The sequence below is a fragment of the Trichomonas vaginalis genome, chromosome VI (genome assembly GCF_026262505.1).
Source record: "Trichomonas vaginalis G3 chromosome VI, whole genome shotgun sequence".
NCBI classification, from domain to species: domain Eukaryota; phylum Parabasalia; order Trichomonadida; family Trichomonadidae; genus Trichomonas; species Trichomonas vaginalis.
The window spans coordinates 19,918,786-19,938,945 of NC_067208.1; the positions used below are offsets into that span (position 1 = coordinate 19,918,786).

The 20,160-nt window shown below is 28.7% G+C and overlaps 6 protein-coding genes across 6 annotated transcripts; 5 read left to right on the forward strand and 1 right to left on the reverse strand.

Annotated features, from left to right (window-relative positions):
- Positions 1–510: 510 nt before the first annotated feature.
- On the forward strand, positions 511–4,836 carry TVAGG3_0896370 (ribonuclease inhibitor domain-containing protein; the record flags this gene model as incomplete). Its single annotated transcript, XM_001325202.1, has 1 exon — positions 511–4,836. One exon carries the CDS (start codon positions 511–513, stop codon positions 4,834–4,836), a length of 4,326 nt encoding a protein of 1,441 aa, XP_001325237.1.
- Positions 4,837–5,308: 472 nt separating this feature from the next.
- On the forward strand, positions 5,309–10,420 carry TVAGG3_0896380 (uncharacterized protein; the record flags this gene model as incomplete). The annotated part of the gene is made up of 1 exon (XM_001325201.1): positions 5,309–10,420. One exon carries the CDS (start codon positions 5,309–5,311, stop codon positions 10,418–10,420), a length of 5,112 nt encoding a protein of 1,703 aa, XP_001325236.1.
- Positions 10,421–11,173: 753 nt separating this feature from the next.
- On the forward strand, positions 11,174–14,017 carry TVAGG3_0896390 (uncharacterized protein; the record flags this gene model as incomplete). The annotated part of the gene is made up of 1 exon (XM_001325200.1): positions 11,174–14,017. One exon carries the CDS (start codon positions 11,174–11,176, stop codon positions 14,015–14,017), a length of 2,844 nt encoding a protein of 947 aa, XP_001325235.1.
- A 395-nt stretch (positions 14,018–14,412) lies between these two features.
- On the forward strand, positions 14,413–15,821 carry TVAGG3_0896400 (CAAX-box protein processing protein family; the record flags this gene model as incomplete). Its single annotated transcript, XM_001325199.2, has 1 exon — positions 14,413–15,645. The coding sequence occupies one exon, from the start codon at positions 14,413–14,415 to the stop codon at positions 15,643–15,645; it is 1,233 nt and encodes a 410-aa protein (XP_001325234.1).
- Positions 15,822–16,180: 359 nt separating this feature from the next.
- Positions 16,181–17,424, forward strand: TVAGG3_0896410 (uncharacterized protein; the record flags this gene model as incomplete). The annotated part of the gene is made up of 1 exon (XM_001325198.1): positions 16,190–16,624. One exon carries the CDS (start codon positions 16,190–16,192, stop codon positions 16,622–16,624), a length of 435 nt encoding a protein of 144 aa, XP_001325233.1.
- Positions 17,425–18,992: 1,568 nt separating this feature from the next.
- Positions 18,993–19,754, reverse strand: TVAGG3_0896420 (ribonuclease inhibitor domain-containing protein; the record flags this gene model as incomplete). Its single annotated transcript, XM_001325196.2, has 1 exon — positions 19,170–19,754. One exon carries the CDS (start codon positions 19,752–19,754, stop codon positions 19,170–19,172), a length of 585 nt encoding a protein of 194 aa, XP_001325231.1.
- Positions 19,755–20,160: the final 406 nt, after the last annotated feature.

The window sequence follows — 20,160 nt, forward strand, 5'->3', positions numbered from 1 at the left end:
TTGCATATTCCATTGAGTTTTACAAACAGTTTACCAAATTTTCACTCAATCCAGCTTTCCGACCCCACGGCTAAAATTATCTTACCACGAGGACAACTGCAACTATAATGGAATTTGTCGGTGTTTTTTTGTTAGGCTTTCCATGTGCTTTTTTTTATAAAACAATATGAAAGAGATAATTTTTCCATTTACGAATTTATTGAAGTTCCATTTTTGATTTACAAATTAAAGCCTTTATTACAAAATTTTATTTGAATGATATTCCAAACGATTTATTATCATTGACTTATCTTACCCAACTTATATAGTTCAAATAAAATGGAGTTTTTACACTTTACTAGGATCATCACAAAATTGACAAGTTATAATTTTTGCATACTTTACATTCAAACATATAAATAATAATATTCATTGATGCCATGAAATGGTTAAAATTTCTCCGATTACATAAATTTTATTTATTTATTTTTTGAATTAATTTTATTACGTGTCAATTTTCATTGAATTTTAATGCTTTCCATTATATTTTGTTTTATTCTCGCACATTCTGCACTCGAAAACAACAACGTTAGATGTGAGATAAATGCCAGCAATTTCGATGCATCTGAATTTGCCTCAAGTTGTACATTTTTGGATTATTTTATTGATACAGAAGAACCAATCAATGTTAACATCTCAATTCAATATAAAAAGCTGGAAACAATAATTTTTACTACAAATCGCTCCAATATAACTATTAATAAACTAAATCTTAGTCAAATTCATGTTACAGAGATAATATTCCCACGGGATGCTATCGTTAGTATCAGTAATGATGCAATACAAAGTGAGTGTCTTGAAAAGATTAACATTATGGCAAAATATCATATTAATTTGACAAATATCTTACAAACATGTCCTACCATTAATAAAATAGATTTCATAGAATATGATGATTCCATTTTTCAAAATGAAGAATATACTGATTACTTCTCTTTGTTAACACATATTGGCCTCATTGATATGAAAACTCCCATCGATATGAATCATTTTACTAACTATCAGAATTTACAAGAAATACATTCCATTAATACAGAACTTAATTTTTCGAACTCATTCACTCTACCCCAACAATGGCGAGCAATTATTATCAATAATCAATATACTATAGATACAAATGAATTATCTATGTTCTCCTCTCATGTTACAAATTTTAGCATAAATAAAGGATACATTAAAATTTATTTACAAAATGAAAAGTATAAAAACACAGCAGTTTACTTTGTTAATAATACTGAAGGTAACTTTAATTCAATTGATTTTGTTGATGGAGAGGATCAATATAATGTTGCCTATATATATCAATTGAAAGATAACAAAATTACATCATTTCCAAGAAATTGCAAGTTCAAAGAACTTCATTTTGATATGAAAAATTTAACAGTTGATCTGAATAACAACGAATCTCCAATTCACATCGAAAGTCTAATTTTTGAAAACTATGAGAATCTTCTAATTAGAAAGAATTCATTCCACACAAACGATTTCATTGGTGACATTATGCTTTATGGTAAATTATCTATAGAATCTCAATCAGAACAACAACATTTAACAATTGAAGAATATGCATTTAATGGAACTACAATAGAAAGCATCTCTATTCTAGACAATCGCGCTATCAAAGATTTTACTTTTTATAATTGCAATATTACAAAATACTTAAACTTATTATCAGGATCATCAATAAATCTCATAAATCTGGCCAAATATAATCCAAATATTAAAAGAGTAATTGGCCAAAATGAATCAACATATTATTATAATAGTTTAACAGATCCAAGTTTTATGCCACAAGATACACAAAATATTATTGTTTTCGATAATGATGTAGATATTTCTAATTTACATAAAAAACAACTGGTTTCTTTACACATTTATAGATGCAAATCATATGGAAAATTCACTAACGAATTTAATATTAACTCAATATACTTTTATTTTATGAATAGTACAATCAAAGAACATACTTTTTCTGGAGCTGTCGTTGAAAATATTTATTTCTATGAATATCAAACAGGTCTTGTATTTGAAGAAAACGCGATAAACACAAATTCACTTGAATCAATTTATTTCCAGCAAGATAATCCTGCATTTGTTCAGTTTGATGATCGTTCTATTCAATGCAATAACTTACATACAATATATCTTCCTCTTTCATGCAATATCAACATTGATTATTTATTGGATGAGTGTAAAAATCTTGATTTTTCACAATTCAGAGAGTTTAAATTTGAACACTCATCAATTTCTATAGACAACAGATTTTTTGGAAAGTTTAATGATCCAGTTAATTTTTACATTAATGATTCATCTTTGGGTATACTTTTTGACTCCATATCAAAATTACAAAAATTGAATTTTATTGTTAATTCAAATCCAATTGAGTTATCATTCATTGAAAATTATTATAGAATAGAATCACATTATAATGCGCTTCAAATCAAATGTATTAATCCTGTTTATTTCATTGCAACAGACCATATAGGCATGGATTTTGGAGCTAAAACATATGTTATTTATAATGCAACAAGTTTTGAAGACATTGATTTAGACAATCCATATGACGTCAAAAATATTACTGTTTTTTCAGTTCAAAACACTACAGGAGCTTTTACCATCAAGGATTCCTCTAGCAATTCAGAGGCCATCGATCATTTTAATAATAATATTGATACATCATCTATAAATCTTTTAGAAAATCAATTAGATTTTGAGAGCAATGACAATAATCAAGAGTCGAATGATGATGTTCAACTTTTCAAATTTGGAACGTTTGAATTTAAAGAATCAGTTCCAAAGATAGGAATGCATGTATTTAAAAACGTCAAATCAATCCAATCATTAATATTTTCAGGAGAAAGCGTCCGTACTATCGAATCAAATGAATTAATTAACACAACTATTGATAAAATTCATATCCCTTCATCAAACAATATTTTGTTTGATCAATTATTAGAAAACTGTCCAAATATTAGTGAATTTGAGATTGGAGAAAGTAACACACAATCAGAATCTATCTTATTTAATAATTCAAAATCAAGTATTGGACCAAAGTTTTTAGATAAATTTTCAAAACTCAAGAATGTTTCTCTAATTAATTCATCTTTAATAATTTCTAGTCCATCGAAACCTCAATTCAATTTAACGATAGGAGAATCGGATTTCATACCTCTGGATGAGATATATAAAGATATTCAAAACATCCAAATTCTGCAAATTAAACACAATGAGCAGACAAATAAATATAACATCTTTGCAAATACAAGTGAAGGAGAGCAATATGCTATTATACCCAATCTTGACGATCTAAATGACTTAGTTTCAATATCATCCACAAAAATAGATCAAATCATAGTTTATAATCTAACTAAAAAGGTAATAGAAAATATTCCTCCAATCAATAATGTTGACAGCATTTATTTCAAAGCCGATATCGAGAGTGTATGTTTTAATTATACAAATCCTTCATCAATTAAATCATTCATTTTCGAGAATGAAAATCAAATCACAGTTAAATCATTAGGAGATCAAACTGATGTTTATAATGATATATTAGTTAATTATAAATTCAATGGAGGAAATGTTACAATTGAAAACAATGCATTCGTTAATCAAAAGATAGGTTTATTTGAGTTACCAGCAGACTCGCAATCAATTGTTAATGATGACTCATTCATTAACTGTAATATTAGCAATTTTGTTGTTCAAGATAACACAGAAATTAATTTCAGAAATATACTCAGCACATCAAATAACAACGATATTAATTTCACCGGAATTAATAAAGGATATTATTTGTATGATGGAAACACAATCCAAGGAGACAAAGTTCTTGTTTTTAGACCAAGACTTAACTTGAAAGATATCAATTTAGGCACATCACATATTGAAGAAGTGATATTTGAAATGTGCGATTGCAGCATTATTGAAAGTTCCACATTTTCTAATACTGATATCAAAACTATCATTTTCAATACAGATGTTGAAGAAATCAATGAAAATGCATTCAGTGAAATTACTAATCTTGTTAGTATCATATTCAACAAAGAAAGTGATAGATTAGTTATCAAATCAAAAGCTTTTTCAAATAATAATGTTCGAGAAATCACATTTAAATCAAGGAACATTACATTCCTCAGTGAATCTTTTTACAGACTTGGAAATCTTACAACAATTAGGATTAATAGCACTCAAAGAATTGATAATACCAATCCTATAGTTACATTCAATAATGACATATATAATGATTGTATCAAATTAAGAACAATTAAAATTACCAATCAAAAAACAATTGTTCATATTAAAAGTGAAGCATTTCAAAATATGAATTTTGATTCATTTGAGTTACCAGCAGACTCGCAATCAATTGTTAATGATGACTCATTCATTAACTGTAATATTAGCAATTTTGTTGTTCAAGATAACACAGAAATTAATTTCAGAAATATACTCAGCACATCAAATAACAACGATATTAATTTCACCGGAATTAATAAAGGATATTATTTGTATGATGGAAACACAATCCAAGGAGACAAAGTTCTTGTTTTTAGACCAAGACTTAACTTGAAAGATATCAATTTAGGCACATCACATATTGAAGAAGTGATATTTGAAATGTGCGATTGCAGCATTATTGAAAGTTCCACATTTTCTAATACTGATATCAAAACTATCATTTTCAATACAGATGTCAACGAAATTCAAGAGAATGCATTCAGCGGAAATCAAAATATCGAGAGCATCATCTTCAACAAAGAAACTAATAACACAACCATCAATATGAATGCATTTTAAAATGGCAATATTAATATAATCACATTCAAATCAATAAATATAACATTCAGCAGCGGATCATTTTTTTAATCTTGGAAATCTTATTAAAATTCACATTGATTGTACCAATTCTGATAAAGAAGCCATAGTTACATTCAAATCACAATCGTTCAAAAATTGCAACAAATTAGAAACAATCGAAATAACTAATCCAAACACAAAACTTATCATCGAAAATGATGCATTCTCAAATACAAATATTAAGGCATTTATTCTCAATCAGACAAATGAAAAGTTTGACATTTTGCGTATTATTAAAAACTGTCTATCTCTTGAATATCTTGTTATTAACACAGAAAAACCAAATATTAAATACATTACAAATATTGAAAACTTAACAAACATTGAAGAATCAGATCATCTCATATTTGTTAATAAGAGCATTGAACTTTCAGAACTTCCATATTTGGATGTCGAAGAAATATCATTTTATATGCTAAATGATAGCATCATTTCCAATTTCCCTAATAACAATATTAAAAATATTACATTTTATACAAACATAACTTCAGTTGAAACAGGCAGTTTCAACAATACATCAAAACTTGAATTGATCAAATTTGAAGGCAGTGATAACATCATTTTCAAATTAAACTCATTTATTAATTTGAATTCGTTAGATCAAATTACAATCTATGATAAATCTGTTGTTACAATCGAATCTCATGCCTTCGTAAACGTAAGTATTAATTCATTTTCATTACCAGCAGACTCACAATCAACTGTTAATGATGACTCATTCATTAACTGTAATATTAGCAACTTTGTTGTTCGAGAAAACAGCAAAATCAATTTCAGAAATATCATCAATCATAACAACAATATTAATTTCACCGGCAAATACAACAAATATTATTTGTATGATGGAAACACAATGCAAGGAGTCAAAGTTCTTGTTATTCAACCAGGACTTAAACTGGAAGATATCAAATTAGGTTCAACACATATTGAAGAAGTAATTTTTGAAATTTGCAATTGCAGCATTATTGAAAATTCCACATTTTCTAATACTGATATCAAAACTATCATTTTCAATACAGATGTTGAAGAAATCAGAAAGAATGCATTCAGTGAAATTCAAAATCTCGAAAAAGTCACATTTATATCATCAAATATTTCATTCGACAGTGAATCATTTTCAAATCTTCTTGATCTCAAAACAATCATTATTAATTCTAGTGCTGACAATCCCACAGTTACATTCAAAAATAAAGCATTCACTAATTGCAGTAACTTAAATACTATTGAAATCACTAATCCAAGCACAAATCTTAATCTTGAAGATGGAGCATTCCAAAATATGACCTTTGATAAATTTGCTTTACCAGCAGAATCATCTTCAATTGTGAATGATAGATCATTCATTAACTGTAGCATCGATAATTTTGTAGTTGCAAATCATTCTCAAATCAATTTCAGAAATATTGTCAATAATAACAATATTACTAAATTCTCAGGAATGTACAACAGATATTATTTGTATGATGGAAACACAATCCAAGGAGACAAAGTTCTTGTTTTTAGACCAAGACTTAACTTGAAAGATATCAATTTAGGCACATCACATATTGAAGAAGTGATATTTGAAATGTGCGATTGCAGCATTATTGAAAGTTCCACATTTTCTAATACTGATATCAAAACTATCATTTTCAATACAGATGTTGAAGAAATCAATGAAAATGCATTCAGTGAAATTACTAATCTTGTTAGTATCATATTCAACAAAGAAAGTGATAGATTAGTTATCAAATCAAAAGCTTTTTCAAATAATAATGTTCGAGAAATCACATTTAAATCAAGGAACATTACATTCCTCAGTGAATCTTTTTACAGACTTGGAAATCTTACAACAATTGTTATAAATTGCGATGATTTTGAGAATCCTACAATTAATTTCATACTTGAGGAATCCAAGACTGAAATATTCAAAGATTGCAACAGTCTAGAAACAATTGAAATTACTAATCCGAACACAAGTATTGTTATAGATGATGTTGCATTATCAAATATCAAAGTCAAAGCATTTATTCTCAATCAGACAAATGAAAAGTTTGATATATTGCGTATTATTAAAAACTGTCTATCTCTTGAATATCTTGTTATTAACACAGAAAAACCAAATATTAAATACATTACAAATATTGAAAACTTAACAAACATTGAAGAATCAGATCATCTCATATTTGTTAATAAGAGCATTGAACTTTCAGAACTTCCATATTTGGATGTCGAAGAAATATCATTTTATATGCTAAATGATAGCATCATTTCCAATTTCCCTAATAACAATATTAAAAATATTACATTTTATACAAACATAACTTCAGTTGAAACAGGCAGTTTCAACAATACATCAAAACTTGAATTGATCAAATTTGAAGGCAGTGATAACATCATTTTCAAATTAAACTCATTTATTAATTTGAATTCGTTAGATCAAATTACAATCTATGATAAATCTGTTGTTACAATCGAATCTCATGCCTTCGTAAACGTAAGTATTAATTCATTTTCATTACCAGCAGACTCACAATCAACTGTTAATGATGACTCATTCATTAACTGTAATATTAGCAATTTTGTTGTTAGTAATAACACAGAAATCAATTTCAGAAATCTCCTCAAAACATCTAACAACAATAATATCAACTTCACTGGATTTAATCAAGGATATTATTTATACGATGAGAATCATGAAATTAATAGTGATAAAGTTCTTGTTGTTAAACCGAACCTTAACTTGAAAGATATCGAATTTGGTACATCACATTTAGAAGAAGTGATATTTGAAATGTGCAATTGCAGCATTATTGAAAGATCCACATTTTCTAATACTAACATCAAATCAATAATTTTCAATACAGATGTCAACGAAATCAGAGAGAATGCATTCAGTGAAATTCAAAATCTCGAAAAAGTCACATTTATATCATCAAATATTTCATTCGACAGTGAATCATTTTCAAATCTTCTTGATCTCAAAACAATCATTATTAATTCTAGTGCTGACAATCCCACAGTTACATTCAAAAATAAAGCATTCACTAATTGCAGTAACTTAAATACTATTGAAATCACCAATGCAAGTACAAATCTTAACCTAGAAGATGGAGCATTTTTAAACACAAATCTTCAGACATTTGCATTCAGCAATATTTCTGAGACCGATGTTCTGAAACTCATCAAAGATAATCCATCAATTGAGTATTTGAATGTTAATAAAGAAAAAGATACCAAGTATTTAACAAGTCTAGATAATATTACTTTTGATGGAAGCATCAATAAAGTTATATTTGTTAACAGAAGTCTATCATTAAATGACATTCCTCCATTAAATGTCACTGAAGTTTCATTTTATCTCCTGAATGACACAACACTTTCAAGCATTCCAAATCTAAATGTCACGAAAATAGTATTTGAAACAAATGTTAGTTTTGTTAGTTCAAATAGTTTTGAAAATAACACAAATCTCAAATCAATCAGTTTCAATGGAGATGGTGATCTAACAATAGAAACAGATGCATTCAAAGGATGTGAAAATCTGAATAGCATCACTATTTCAGAAAATGCAAGTGTCACAATTGAAGATTATGTATTTAGAAACACAGGTATCAAAGAGTTCAATGTTCATCGGGACTTCAAAGTATCACTTGAAAACTTAGTTCGTACAGGACTTGAAACAATCCATGTTCATAAAGAAGATGATAACTTATATATCAGTGATAATAACAATATTGAAACAAAATGCTCAGAAAATCAAAAGAAGAACAATATTATAGTCTTATCTAAATCTATTAATTTATCTTCAATTAAAGACGAATGCTTTACTAGTGTTAAAAATGTTTCGCTTTATCTGGTCAATGATACTGTTATTGAACAAAATTATTTTACTGATTCAAAAATCGAAGTATTTAATGCATCATTGTCATCAATCAAAACGATTGAAGCTGATGCATTTAAGAATTGTAGTTCTCTCAAGATCATTGAACTTCCAAATAGTACTTCATTTAACATTTCAAACATTGTTTCTAACTGTCAAAACTTAGATTATGTCAAATCACTTCCACACTATGTTACATCTGTTAGTGAAATCAGTACTAAAGATGTTACAATATCATCCAAGCACTTCAAGATATCAGACTTGCAAAATCGCAAAGATTTAGAAAATATCAGTTTCTCCTTGATCGAAGATACTGTTTTATCAGAGAATTCATTTAATAATATGAACAATCTGAAAACATTAGATCTTTCACTCACAAAAATCGAAACCATCAAATCAAACGCGTTTTCAAACATAAACTCTGATATTGATATAATATTCCCATCCACACTAAGCAAAATATCATCAAAAGCATTCAATAATGTTAAAATGAAACAATTTAAAGTTTTTGGTAAAATCAACTTAGAAAAGCAATCATTCTATGAATGCGACATAAATGAAATCATCATCGAAGAAGATGTTACTGATTTTAATGTAAGTCCATTCTACAAATGTGGAAGAACTCTTAATATTAAAGTTAATAACAATAAAATATTTAAACTAAATACTCGCGGACAATTAATTAAGAAGAAACAAAATAGTTTAAGAAAACTATTTGACGATTCTGATAAAGATGAATTAATTTTTGTTCCAGGATCAGAAAACAGTGTCATCACTATCACAGAACCAATGATTGATCCATATGCACTTTCATACTGCCAGAAATATACTCTTCTAACACAACCAGATACAATGGATTCATTGATTGGAGTATGCAAGGCAGGCGGACAGAATGCAACAGTATTTTTCCAATCAGATATGTCTTCATATAACTACAAATATTTCGAATGCGATAAAAGGACTTGTACATTGAACTGTGATGGTACAAATCTTCCATTGCGAACACCATATCCAACGCCAATCCAGACACCAGAACCTGTTAAGCCAGATGAAAATAGTAATAAGAAAGACGATGTTGCCCAACTTACACCAATTTTATCTGTTCAAGATGATGGTAAGAAAGTTCAACTGAAAGCAACATTATCTGAACTTGTTACACAATCAAAGTCAGAAACACAAGTAAAGCAAGTTCAAGTGATAGAAGCTAACAGTTCATTAACAACAACATACTCTTATGTCGTAACAATGACATTAGTTGATATCAAAACGATGACATACACTAACATTTGGATTGAATACAATGACGCCGATACTCGCCCTGGACTTTCAGCCGGCAAAATTATTTTGTTATGTTCTGGATGCGTTGTCCTTTCCTTCTTGGTCGTCATGATGGGTCTTTATCTCTACAGACGTACAAAAGATAATGTTGACGCTGACGATGAAGATCCATCATTTGAAGAAATGGAGAAGGATATTGGTCATGTTGTATTTCCAATTAATGATACAATTCAAGTCGAAAGTAATTCCGAAAACAGTTTTGAGGAAGCAACTCTTGATAATCCTATGAAATTAAGAGCAGATTCTGACGATTTGAAAGATGGAAGCGACAGCTTTGACCAAGACCAAAATTACAATGAAAAAGTAATTAATATTGAAATTTGATTTTTCAAAAAATTTAAATAAACTTTTATTATTATTATCTATGCAAATTACTCGTCTTTATTAATAAAAACAAACAAAAAAAAACGATTATATTACAAAAGTGTACCTGACTCGGGTTTACATGATTTCGTTTCGAAAAATTGCTGATTATTATAGACACTAACTGATTAGAAGAATCAGTATTTTATAGTTATTACTCTCGGATCTAGCGCAGAAAGTAGAAAAGAAACAGAGAGACTTACCTGATATCACTTATCGTTGTACGTTAGCCTGACATTCAATAACGAAAAGTCCATTTTTATTAGTATGCATTAGGTTTGGCAGTTTATTAGTTTGAATTTTATATCAAATTATTTGAAAAACTTCGTCGATAAGTTTTCAAATTTGTATAAAACTTTCAATTTATTTTTACATTGCAATTGACTAAATGATTATTACTTCTTTAGTTTATCGTAATGTGATTATTCTAGTTTGTCAAATTTCTAATTTTCACAAATGATTTGCTTACTTTTTGGTCTTATCTACTCAGCATATAATCTTAATGATATCCCTAGTCATTGCATTATATATCAAAGCAAAATTGAATCGATAAATACTAATCAAGACTGCTCATTTATAAATTTTGTAATAGACTCAAGCAATCAAATTGAAATTAGTGGTAGGAGTACCTTCAAAAACTTTAAATCTCTTAACACTATAAATTTCACTACGAATCTAGAAAAATTATCTTTTAATAAACTTGATCTTCAAAATATGAATGTTATTGAAATAATATTACCGCAAAATGTTGGTGTCACTATCACGGAAAATGCAATTCAGAGTAATTCTCTTAAAAAGATAAATTTATTCATGAATCTTCAAATCAATATCCCATCGTTTTTCGAAAACTGCCCAAATGTTGATTATATTGATATGATTGAATATTTTGACTTCAGTAATTTTATCTCTGAGGCTGAAATGTCTCAAATTACACATCTTGGCTGCATTAATTCGGTTAAAGGAATACAACCTTTCAGTATTTTCCCAAATCTTCAAGAAATTCATTGTATAAATTCAGAACTTCAATTTAATAATGATATTAAAATTAATGAAAACCCGAAAATAATCATCATAAATGATCAATATACAATTGATATAAACCAAATATATAAAGATTGTCCCGAATTATCAGACTTTAGTATTTCAAAAGATTATCAAGGATATTTTATTGGATATTCAAAACAATATTCAGGTTGTTACTTCTTTTTTAACAACAGTAATAGTCTTAATTCAATCAATTTTGAAGAAAATTTTAAATTAATTTCAGCATTCGTTTATCAACTGAAAGAAAACGAAAATATTTCATTTCCAAGAGATTATCAATTTGAAAATCTTATATTCAAAATAAAAAATCTAAATATAAGTCTTAGTGATAATTCAATTAAACTTAAGGCCAATAATTTGAAATTTGAAAACTTTGGACATCTTATAATCAAGGCCAATTTACTCCCTGCAAATGATTTCATAAAAAATCTTGAATCAGTCAGTTTCAATGGAGATGGTGATCTAACAATAGAAACAGATGCATTCAAAGGATGTGAAAATCTGAATAGCATCACTATTTCAGAAAATGCAAAAGTCACAATTGAAGATTATGCATTTAGAAACACAGGTATCAAAGAGTTCAATGTTCATCAAGACTTCAAAGTATCACTTGAAAACCTAGTTCGTACAGGACTTGAAACAATCCATGTTCATAAAGAAGATGAAAACTTATATATCAGTGATAATGAGCAATTTAAAACAATATGCCCAAAAAATGAAAAGAAGAACATTATAGTTTTATCTAAATCAATCAGTTTATATTCAATTAAAGAAAATTGCTTAACTAATGTTGAAAATGTTTCACTTTATCTGATCAAAGATACCTTTGTCGGTTCGGATTGTTTTAACAATTCAAACATCAAAGTATTTAATGCATCGCTATTAACAATTCAAAAAATTGGAGAAAATGCATTCAATAACTGTAATTCTCTCAAGATAATTGAACTTCCAAATAATACTGATTTTGATATTTCAAACATCATTTCTAACTGCAAATCTCTTGAAACATTGAAATCACTTCCAAACTATGTCACATCTCCTGATGATATCAGTGATAAAAACATAACAATTTCATCAATTCACTTCAAGATATCAGACATCAAAAAGAGTCAATTATACTCAGAACTCGAAAGTATTAAAATATTATTTAGTGGTGAAGATAAAATATCACGCGATTCATTCACAAATATGAATCAACTGAAAGCACTAGATTTATCACATACAAATATCACATCCATTGAAGGTAATGCATTTTCAAACATAAATTCAGGAATTGATATCATCTTCCCACAAACTCTAAAATTCTTTTCGAAGAATTCATTCGTCAATGTTAAATTCAATGAATTCAAAGTTCTCAAACAATATGAACTACCAACAATGTCATTCAACAAATGTCAGTTTGATTCAATCATCATTGACACTGATGTTGCCGAATTCAGTGTTGGTCCATTCTACAAATGTGGTAAAACACTTAACATCAATCACACTCTTAATGAACGCTTTTCTCTTAATGACCATAATTATTTGATTTACAAGAACACAAGTGATATTAAAACATCAACTAATGAACTTATCTTTGTTCCAGAACCATCAACACATATCGTAAACATTTCAGAGAAACATGTTGAACCATATGCACTATCATATTGTCCAGGATGTGTTATTCTCACTGATCAAGATAAATTAGAATCACTTATTCATATGTGCAAGGATGATATCGACTCCATTGATGTTGTCTTATCATCCGAAGCTAAAACATATGATTCAAAATATTATTCATGCAACGCATACAACTGTAAATTGAACTGTCGTGGCTATCTCATTCCAACTCGAACACCATTCCCAACACCAGTTCAAACACCAGAAACAATTTCAGAAGACAATAAAAACAAAGGCAAAGGACATGACAAGGATGGTGTATCAAAACAAACACCAATTCTCTCTGTTAATGATGACGGCAAAACAGTTCAATTAACTGTCACAATTTCTAATGTCATCACACAAACAGAATCAGATATCGAAACAAATCAAATCACCATTACGAATACTAATAGTTCATTGACAACAACTTACACTCGTACATTTATCAGAACTTGGACAGACATAGAAACTCTTACATACACCAATGCATGGATGGAATATAACGAACCAGAAACGCGCCGAGGTCTTTCTACAGGCAAAGTCATTCTACTAGTATCAGGAGGTATTTTCATTACATTTCTTATTTGTATGATGGGTCTTTATCTATATCGTCGAACTAAAGATGATTCTGAGAGGATTGATACGTCATCATCTTCAACATTTATTGAGATTGAAGATGACATCGGATATGTTATTGATCCTAACTTTGTCAACGATCGCCAAGAATCAACAACTAACCTGAACTGTGAAGACAACACTGATGAGAATCCAATGTTTCTTATTATATCACAAGATATTATTGGCGAAAACAGCGACAATATGCTCGATTCAGATAAATTCGATGTTAATGATTTCGTCGATATCGAGATATAAGCTTTATCTCAAATTTTTGTTATTTAAACTTTATCTATGAATCTTAAGTATTTTTTAATTTTTACGAACAACTATATATATGAAATTTATCTCAATTAGCTAATGATTCTCTGCTAAATTAGGGTTTTCATCCTTTTGAACATTCTTCAATTACAGATGCTGGATTGGATGCGAATATGATAGATCAGCAAAAGCACTTTCAGCAGAAATTAGGATGAGATCTCATCAAAATTTTGATGAAAAAATATGATTTAAGTCAGCTAAACAATCATATATGTTTTCCTCTTATATGCAATTTTATGTGAAACGTTTTTGGTCGCTCATGGTTGATATGATAAGAAATCAAATCTTATAATTTTACAAGTATAGAAAAAATTGAGTTGTTTATTTCATAAATGTTTTTCGCTGTTTGTATTGTTTTAATTTTAATCCAAACACAGTTCGAAGCATACCTTCATAGGCGTCAATACATGAAAATTATCGGTAGCACTGAAGCTCCAGAGATATTCAAAGAATTTTACACTCAAGATGAATTTTCTGCCGCACGTGAATACGAAATGGAGAAATCGTTCTTCAAGATCATCCAAACACTCTATTTAGGATTCGTTCTTGTTATTTTTGTTATGATAATTGCTAAAATTTGGAAGATTTTATCAATTTGTAACGAATATATCAGATCAATCATATTCGTCATCATTCTTGCAATCTTATTCCTCGGTTTTCAGATCCCAATGAAGTACTACAATACATTTGTCATTGAACAAAAGCATGGCTTCAATAATTCCACATTAGGACTCTTCATCAGAGACCAAGTTACAGTCCTTGGCATTGTCATTGTTGAATTCGTTATCTTGGTCCCTATTTTCATGTTTATCTACAAGAAAACAGGAAAAGCATTTATTCCGATTGGCTGTTTGATTTATGTACTTATTATCATCATCCATCAACTCATCTTCCCAACAATTATCTACCCACTCTTTACAAAGCTCACACCTCTTGAAAAAGGCGAATTATTTGACGCAGTCATGAAATTAGCCAACGAAACAGACTTCCCAGTATCAGAAATGTACTCTGCCGACGACTCCAAGCGCTCCAACCACCAGAACGCCATGTTATTCGGCCTCTGGACCAAGAAAGTCGCGATTGCAGATACATTATTAAATGTTTCTACTCCAGAAACTATCCAAGCCATTGTTGGACACGAAATTGGCCATTCCAAGCACCATCACATCATCAAAATGATGTTCATTGGCTTCTTTGAAGGAATTATCCTCTTCACACTTTTGAATTTCATCATGAAATCAGATAAAGTTTTCCAAGATTTCGGATTGAAGGATGAGAAGCCATTTATTGTTGGATTTATTATTTTCTTCTTCCTTTACACTCCTATTTCAACATTGTTGCAACTTCCAGAGAACATGTGCATCAGATACTTCGAATTCCAAGCTGATCACTACTCTGCATCACGTGGATTGCCTCTTGATGTCGCTTTGCTCAAATTAGCAAAGGATAACAAGATGGCCATAGAACCAGACTACTTGTTCCACTCTTTATACCACTCGCATCCAACAATTCTACAAAGAGTTGACAGAATTAGAAAGATATTCGCGGAATTAAAGAAAGAATAAAGAATATATATTTATCTTTATAAATATTCGCTCATATTATTAAACGCATATAATATATGAGTTAATGATGCAATTACACTCACATATCTTCTCGTTTAATATGATAGTTGATGTTTACATTCTATATCTTGAAATAGCAGTCAACAATCATTTATATTTTATCAAATGCAAGCTTGAATAAAACAGCATCTATGTTATGATCTTCAATATTGTTTATACCAGAATAGAAAGCTAAAGCATTTTCTTTGGAGTAGAAACTTGATATGTTTGAATCGTTACATTAGATTTCCTGGCTCAAATTTGCACTTGATACGAGATAATTTAGGATTTATTTAGAGATTTTGAGCTTTCACTCTTAATTTCATTATTTAATGAATAATTTATATATTGTTTGCTTTTTAACGCTATATTGGCTAAAAATATTTTATGAATTTTGAAAAACTGAAGAATGAAATGTAGAGTCTAGAATCATTATTGGTTTCATATAATAAATGTAGTTTTACAATAACAATAAGAGTGAATCAGATTTTTTCTTCACTGCGAAATGAGTGTTGAGGAGTCAATAACTCAATATGAAACGGCAATTAATAAGAAAAAGGCTTTAATAGAAGAGTATAAGAAGACCCTTTCTGGTGAAGAACAATGCGTTTTCTCAAAAGAATACATTATTAAAAGAACTGAAGAATTAAACGAAATAATGCAAGCTTTTGATCATGTATTACAAAAATTCAGACGAGTCAAAGATGTTCCAAAGCCAGAACTCATGGCTGCACAAATTTCGAAATACCAAAAAGGAATTAAAACTGTAGAAGACTCTATAAGAGACTACCAAAAAGCTATAGATTCGGCTAATAAAACAATTGCAAAGAATCAAAGTCTTAAAATTGATGCTGATCAATTCAAAAATAATATCGCTTTAAAAGTTGTAGATCTTCATAAAACAGCCAAAGCCGACAAAAGTATTACAAACAAACATTAATTTTTAAGCTTTCTCCTTTATATACTAAAAGAATTATCCGAAAATCCAGTGCATTGTATTATAGGTATTTAGAAACAATGTTCAAGCAAAATATACACGAAATTAAGTTGCAAATACAAAATACTCCGAGTTTACCTCAAATTAATTTTAATTTTATCAAAAATTGTTGGTCAAAGCAAATGGCTGAGTATCCAGATCAAGTTGAAAATGGCTGTAAGAAAGTAGAGAAGCAACTACATAAGTTGAACAAAAGAATTTCTACATTATGCCTTAAATCTCCTCCATCAGTAACAGAAATCCTTGCAAGTACTCACAACTCCGATATGAAGATTGCTTATACTGAATGCAAATTCAAAAAAGAAAAAATGAAAATTATTGAGTTGGAAAAACTCAAAACAAAGGCTTTAGAACTCGAACATAAGAATTCCGAAATAAACAAGCTTAAAAGAAGACTCCTTGCCTTGCAACATCTTAAAGAACACTCAATAAAATACAAATCACCTAATGCTATGGAAATAGTGTATACTGGCAAGGTATCAGCATAATTTTCGGTATTTGTTTTCTTTTGTTTGTTTTTTACTGTAATTTATTGAGAAATTTTTAAAATTTTTCTTTTGTTATTGAAGTTTTCGTTAATTTATCTCGATATTTAACATTAAGTTGCTAAAAATGGTTGTTTTGTCGGTATTTGTAAAATAATTGATCCAAATTTTTTGAAAAATTTTATTGATAAGTTCTACTCGATTGGAAGTTGGATACTTTCTAAAATTTTGAATAAAAGGCTCGTAATTAGAATAACTTTCCCTAATGCACAAATCAATTGAATGTTTCAACAAGATAAGTAACACAGTAATATTCAATAGGATTAAGTTAGATCTGTATGCTATGCATTACTGTATTTTGTTTTAATTTGATCAAGTTCATTGAGCACAAATTCAATTTAATGAGTATTTTTGATGAATTTATTGCTTGTATCAGATAATGAAATAATTCATTAATATATGTAAGGTTTTTAGAACATCGTTTTTTTACAAAAAATGAGTGATTTAGAAGATGTTTCTTTATATGAGCCAGAATCAGAAATTATTTCAAATAAGAAAACAATTGTATTTATACTAGTACTTGTCATGTCATTTATCACAATATTTCTACTTTTCTTTGGATTTTGGCGTGTTGAAAAAGATATTTCGCAAGTTATCTTTTCATACTCTTCAGAAAAAGAGAACTATTATGGAATAGTCTCGGAATCATCTGAATTATCAAGAGGTTTTGTTGTTCAATTCCTTGATAACTATACTAAACAATTGAATATCAAACTTCAAATCACTGCGGAACAAAAAGAAAAGGATAAATCAAGAAAATTACCTGTTAGTATTGCACAATATGTCAAAACAAATGATACATTTCATAAAGTAAGCGATTTAGAAACAAATTTTATTTGCAACAAAGGTTATATTCATACAGAGCCAATTAAATTATATAATACAGTTATCCCATCGAATGGGACTTCATTAATATACAATTTTTCAGCTCCTCACAGTTATTTTTACGGATATCATACAACATTATTCTTTGGAAACTCAGATTTGACCAAATTTGTTAAATTGCGCAACTTCCTTGTATATATTACACTTTTCACGACAGCCATACTTGTTTTGCAATTCTATTTTACTCAAAAATATTTTTCATCAAGCATGGCATTTCTTTTAGGCATAACAACATTATTTGCATGCAATCCATATACAGTTAGCAGCAAAAGAAGTTATTTTTCCGATATTTTTAGAGGAATTTCATATTCGTTATTTATTTCAGTTTACAGATCAATTGTTCCTGTCATTTCGCTTTCAAGGTTCCCATATTTTAATTATTTACCTATTATTTGTTTGGTTTTCTTTTCAGTTTTTTCAATTATTTTATTTGTATTGTTATTAATGATTTTTGAACCAGAATACTTACCATTTAACACACTGAATGATGTTGTTGAGTATCCTGCATCTAGATTTTCAAAATTTGCAAATCCAATCATAATATTTTTGTCATTTTTTGGGATAATTCTTCTTTTAATCAGTATAAAATTTGAAGAAGGAATTGGTCGTATCAAAACTGGCTTTGCTGCAATTATTCAACTATATTCTGCTTATACAACTGTAACAACCACATTTCGTATTGCAAATGTGCCTCGTTTTGTTACTCTTTTCCCCAATCAAGGTTTGTTTTATGATGGATTTGTTCAAATAATTTGTTCTTTGATATTCTCATTGTTATATACAAATGTTCAAATAGAAATCAATCCTGATTGATTTATTCCTTATTTACATATTGTTTTTGTTGTTATGTTATTAAATAGAATGTTATAAATTTACTAATTTTTTATGAAACTTCTCATTGATAAATTTTGATAAATAAGCATAAACTAATGTGTTTCTTTATTCTCAATTCACAACAATATTGTTGATGACATTAATTCACACATTGCACATATATAAAATTGTCAGTAATGTTATCATAAACAGTTTTATTTGAAAATACATGTATTTTATTCAAATTATTTATGACTATACATCATAACTAATGCTAGTTTAAAGCCAAGTATAGGGTGCGGCAAGGTATTTTTATAAAGTAAAATTAAAATATGTGGAGGTAAACTATATCGAAGTTTTGGACAGTTCTTTATCAAATTGCGATAATCAACATTGCAATTTTCGGGAATGTTCATTTTGAAAAGAGTTTGACTGATCAATGAATCATCTTCGATGATTAAATTGATGCCTTCTGGTAAAACAATCTCTTCAAGTGTATCTAAGTTAGACATACAATTAGTTTTGAAAATAATATCTGAATTATTTCCATGATTGTTGAATGTGACTCGTTTGAGATTTGCAATTCCAGTAAATGTATTTTCTTGGATTTCTTCAACATATTCGTTGAAAATGATAGATTTGATGTTGGAATTTGAAAATGTAGAACTTTCAATAACTCTGCAATCACAAATTTCAAAAACAACTTCTTCAAGAGCAGTTCCAACCAAAGAAATGAATATTGTTTTGATTAGAAATGATCTCTCTAAAGTTGATATCTGTGAAATTTCCAACAGTAAAATAACTAATATTACAGTTAATGAATGAATCATTGCAAACAAATGAACAAGAGTTTTCTGGTAATGAAAATGAAGTAATGCTGACGTTTTCGAAGGCAGAAGATTCTATTGTGGTATTGGTGTCATCTTTAATTGTAAATCTAGTTAATGAATTCAAATTAATAAATGATTGAGATTTGAAAATGATGCTATCACTTCCTTGGAATTTGATTGATTCAAGTTTTGATGTATTGTTGAAACTACCTGATTCAACTGAAGTTATGTTTGTATAAAATGTAATCTTTTTCACATCGATATTAGGGAAACTGGAAATAATATTGTCTTTGATCATATAAAATGAAATTTCTTCGGCATCCAAATCTGGAAGTTCTGAAAGTTCAATGCTCTTATTAACAAAGACAAGGTGTTTCGATTCTCCAATGTTAGTTAAATCATCAAG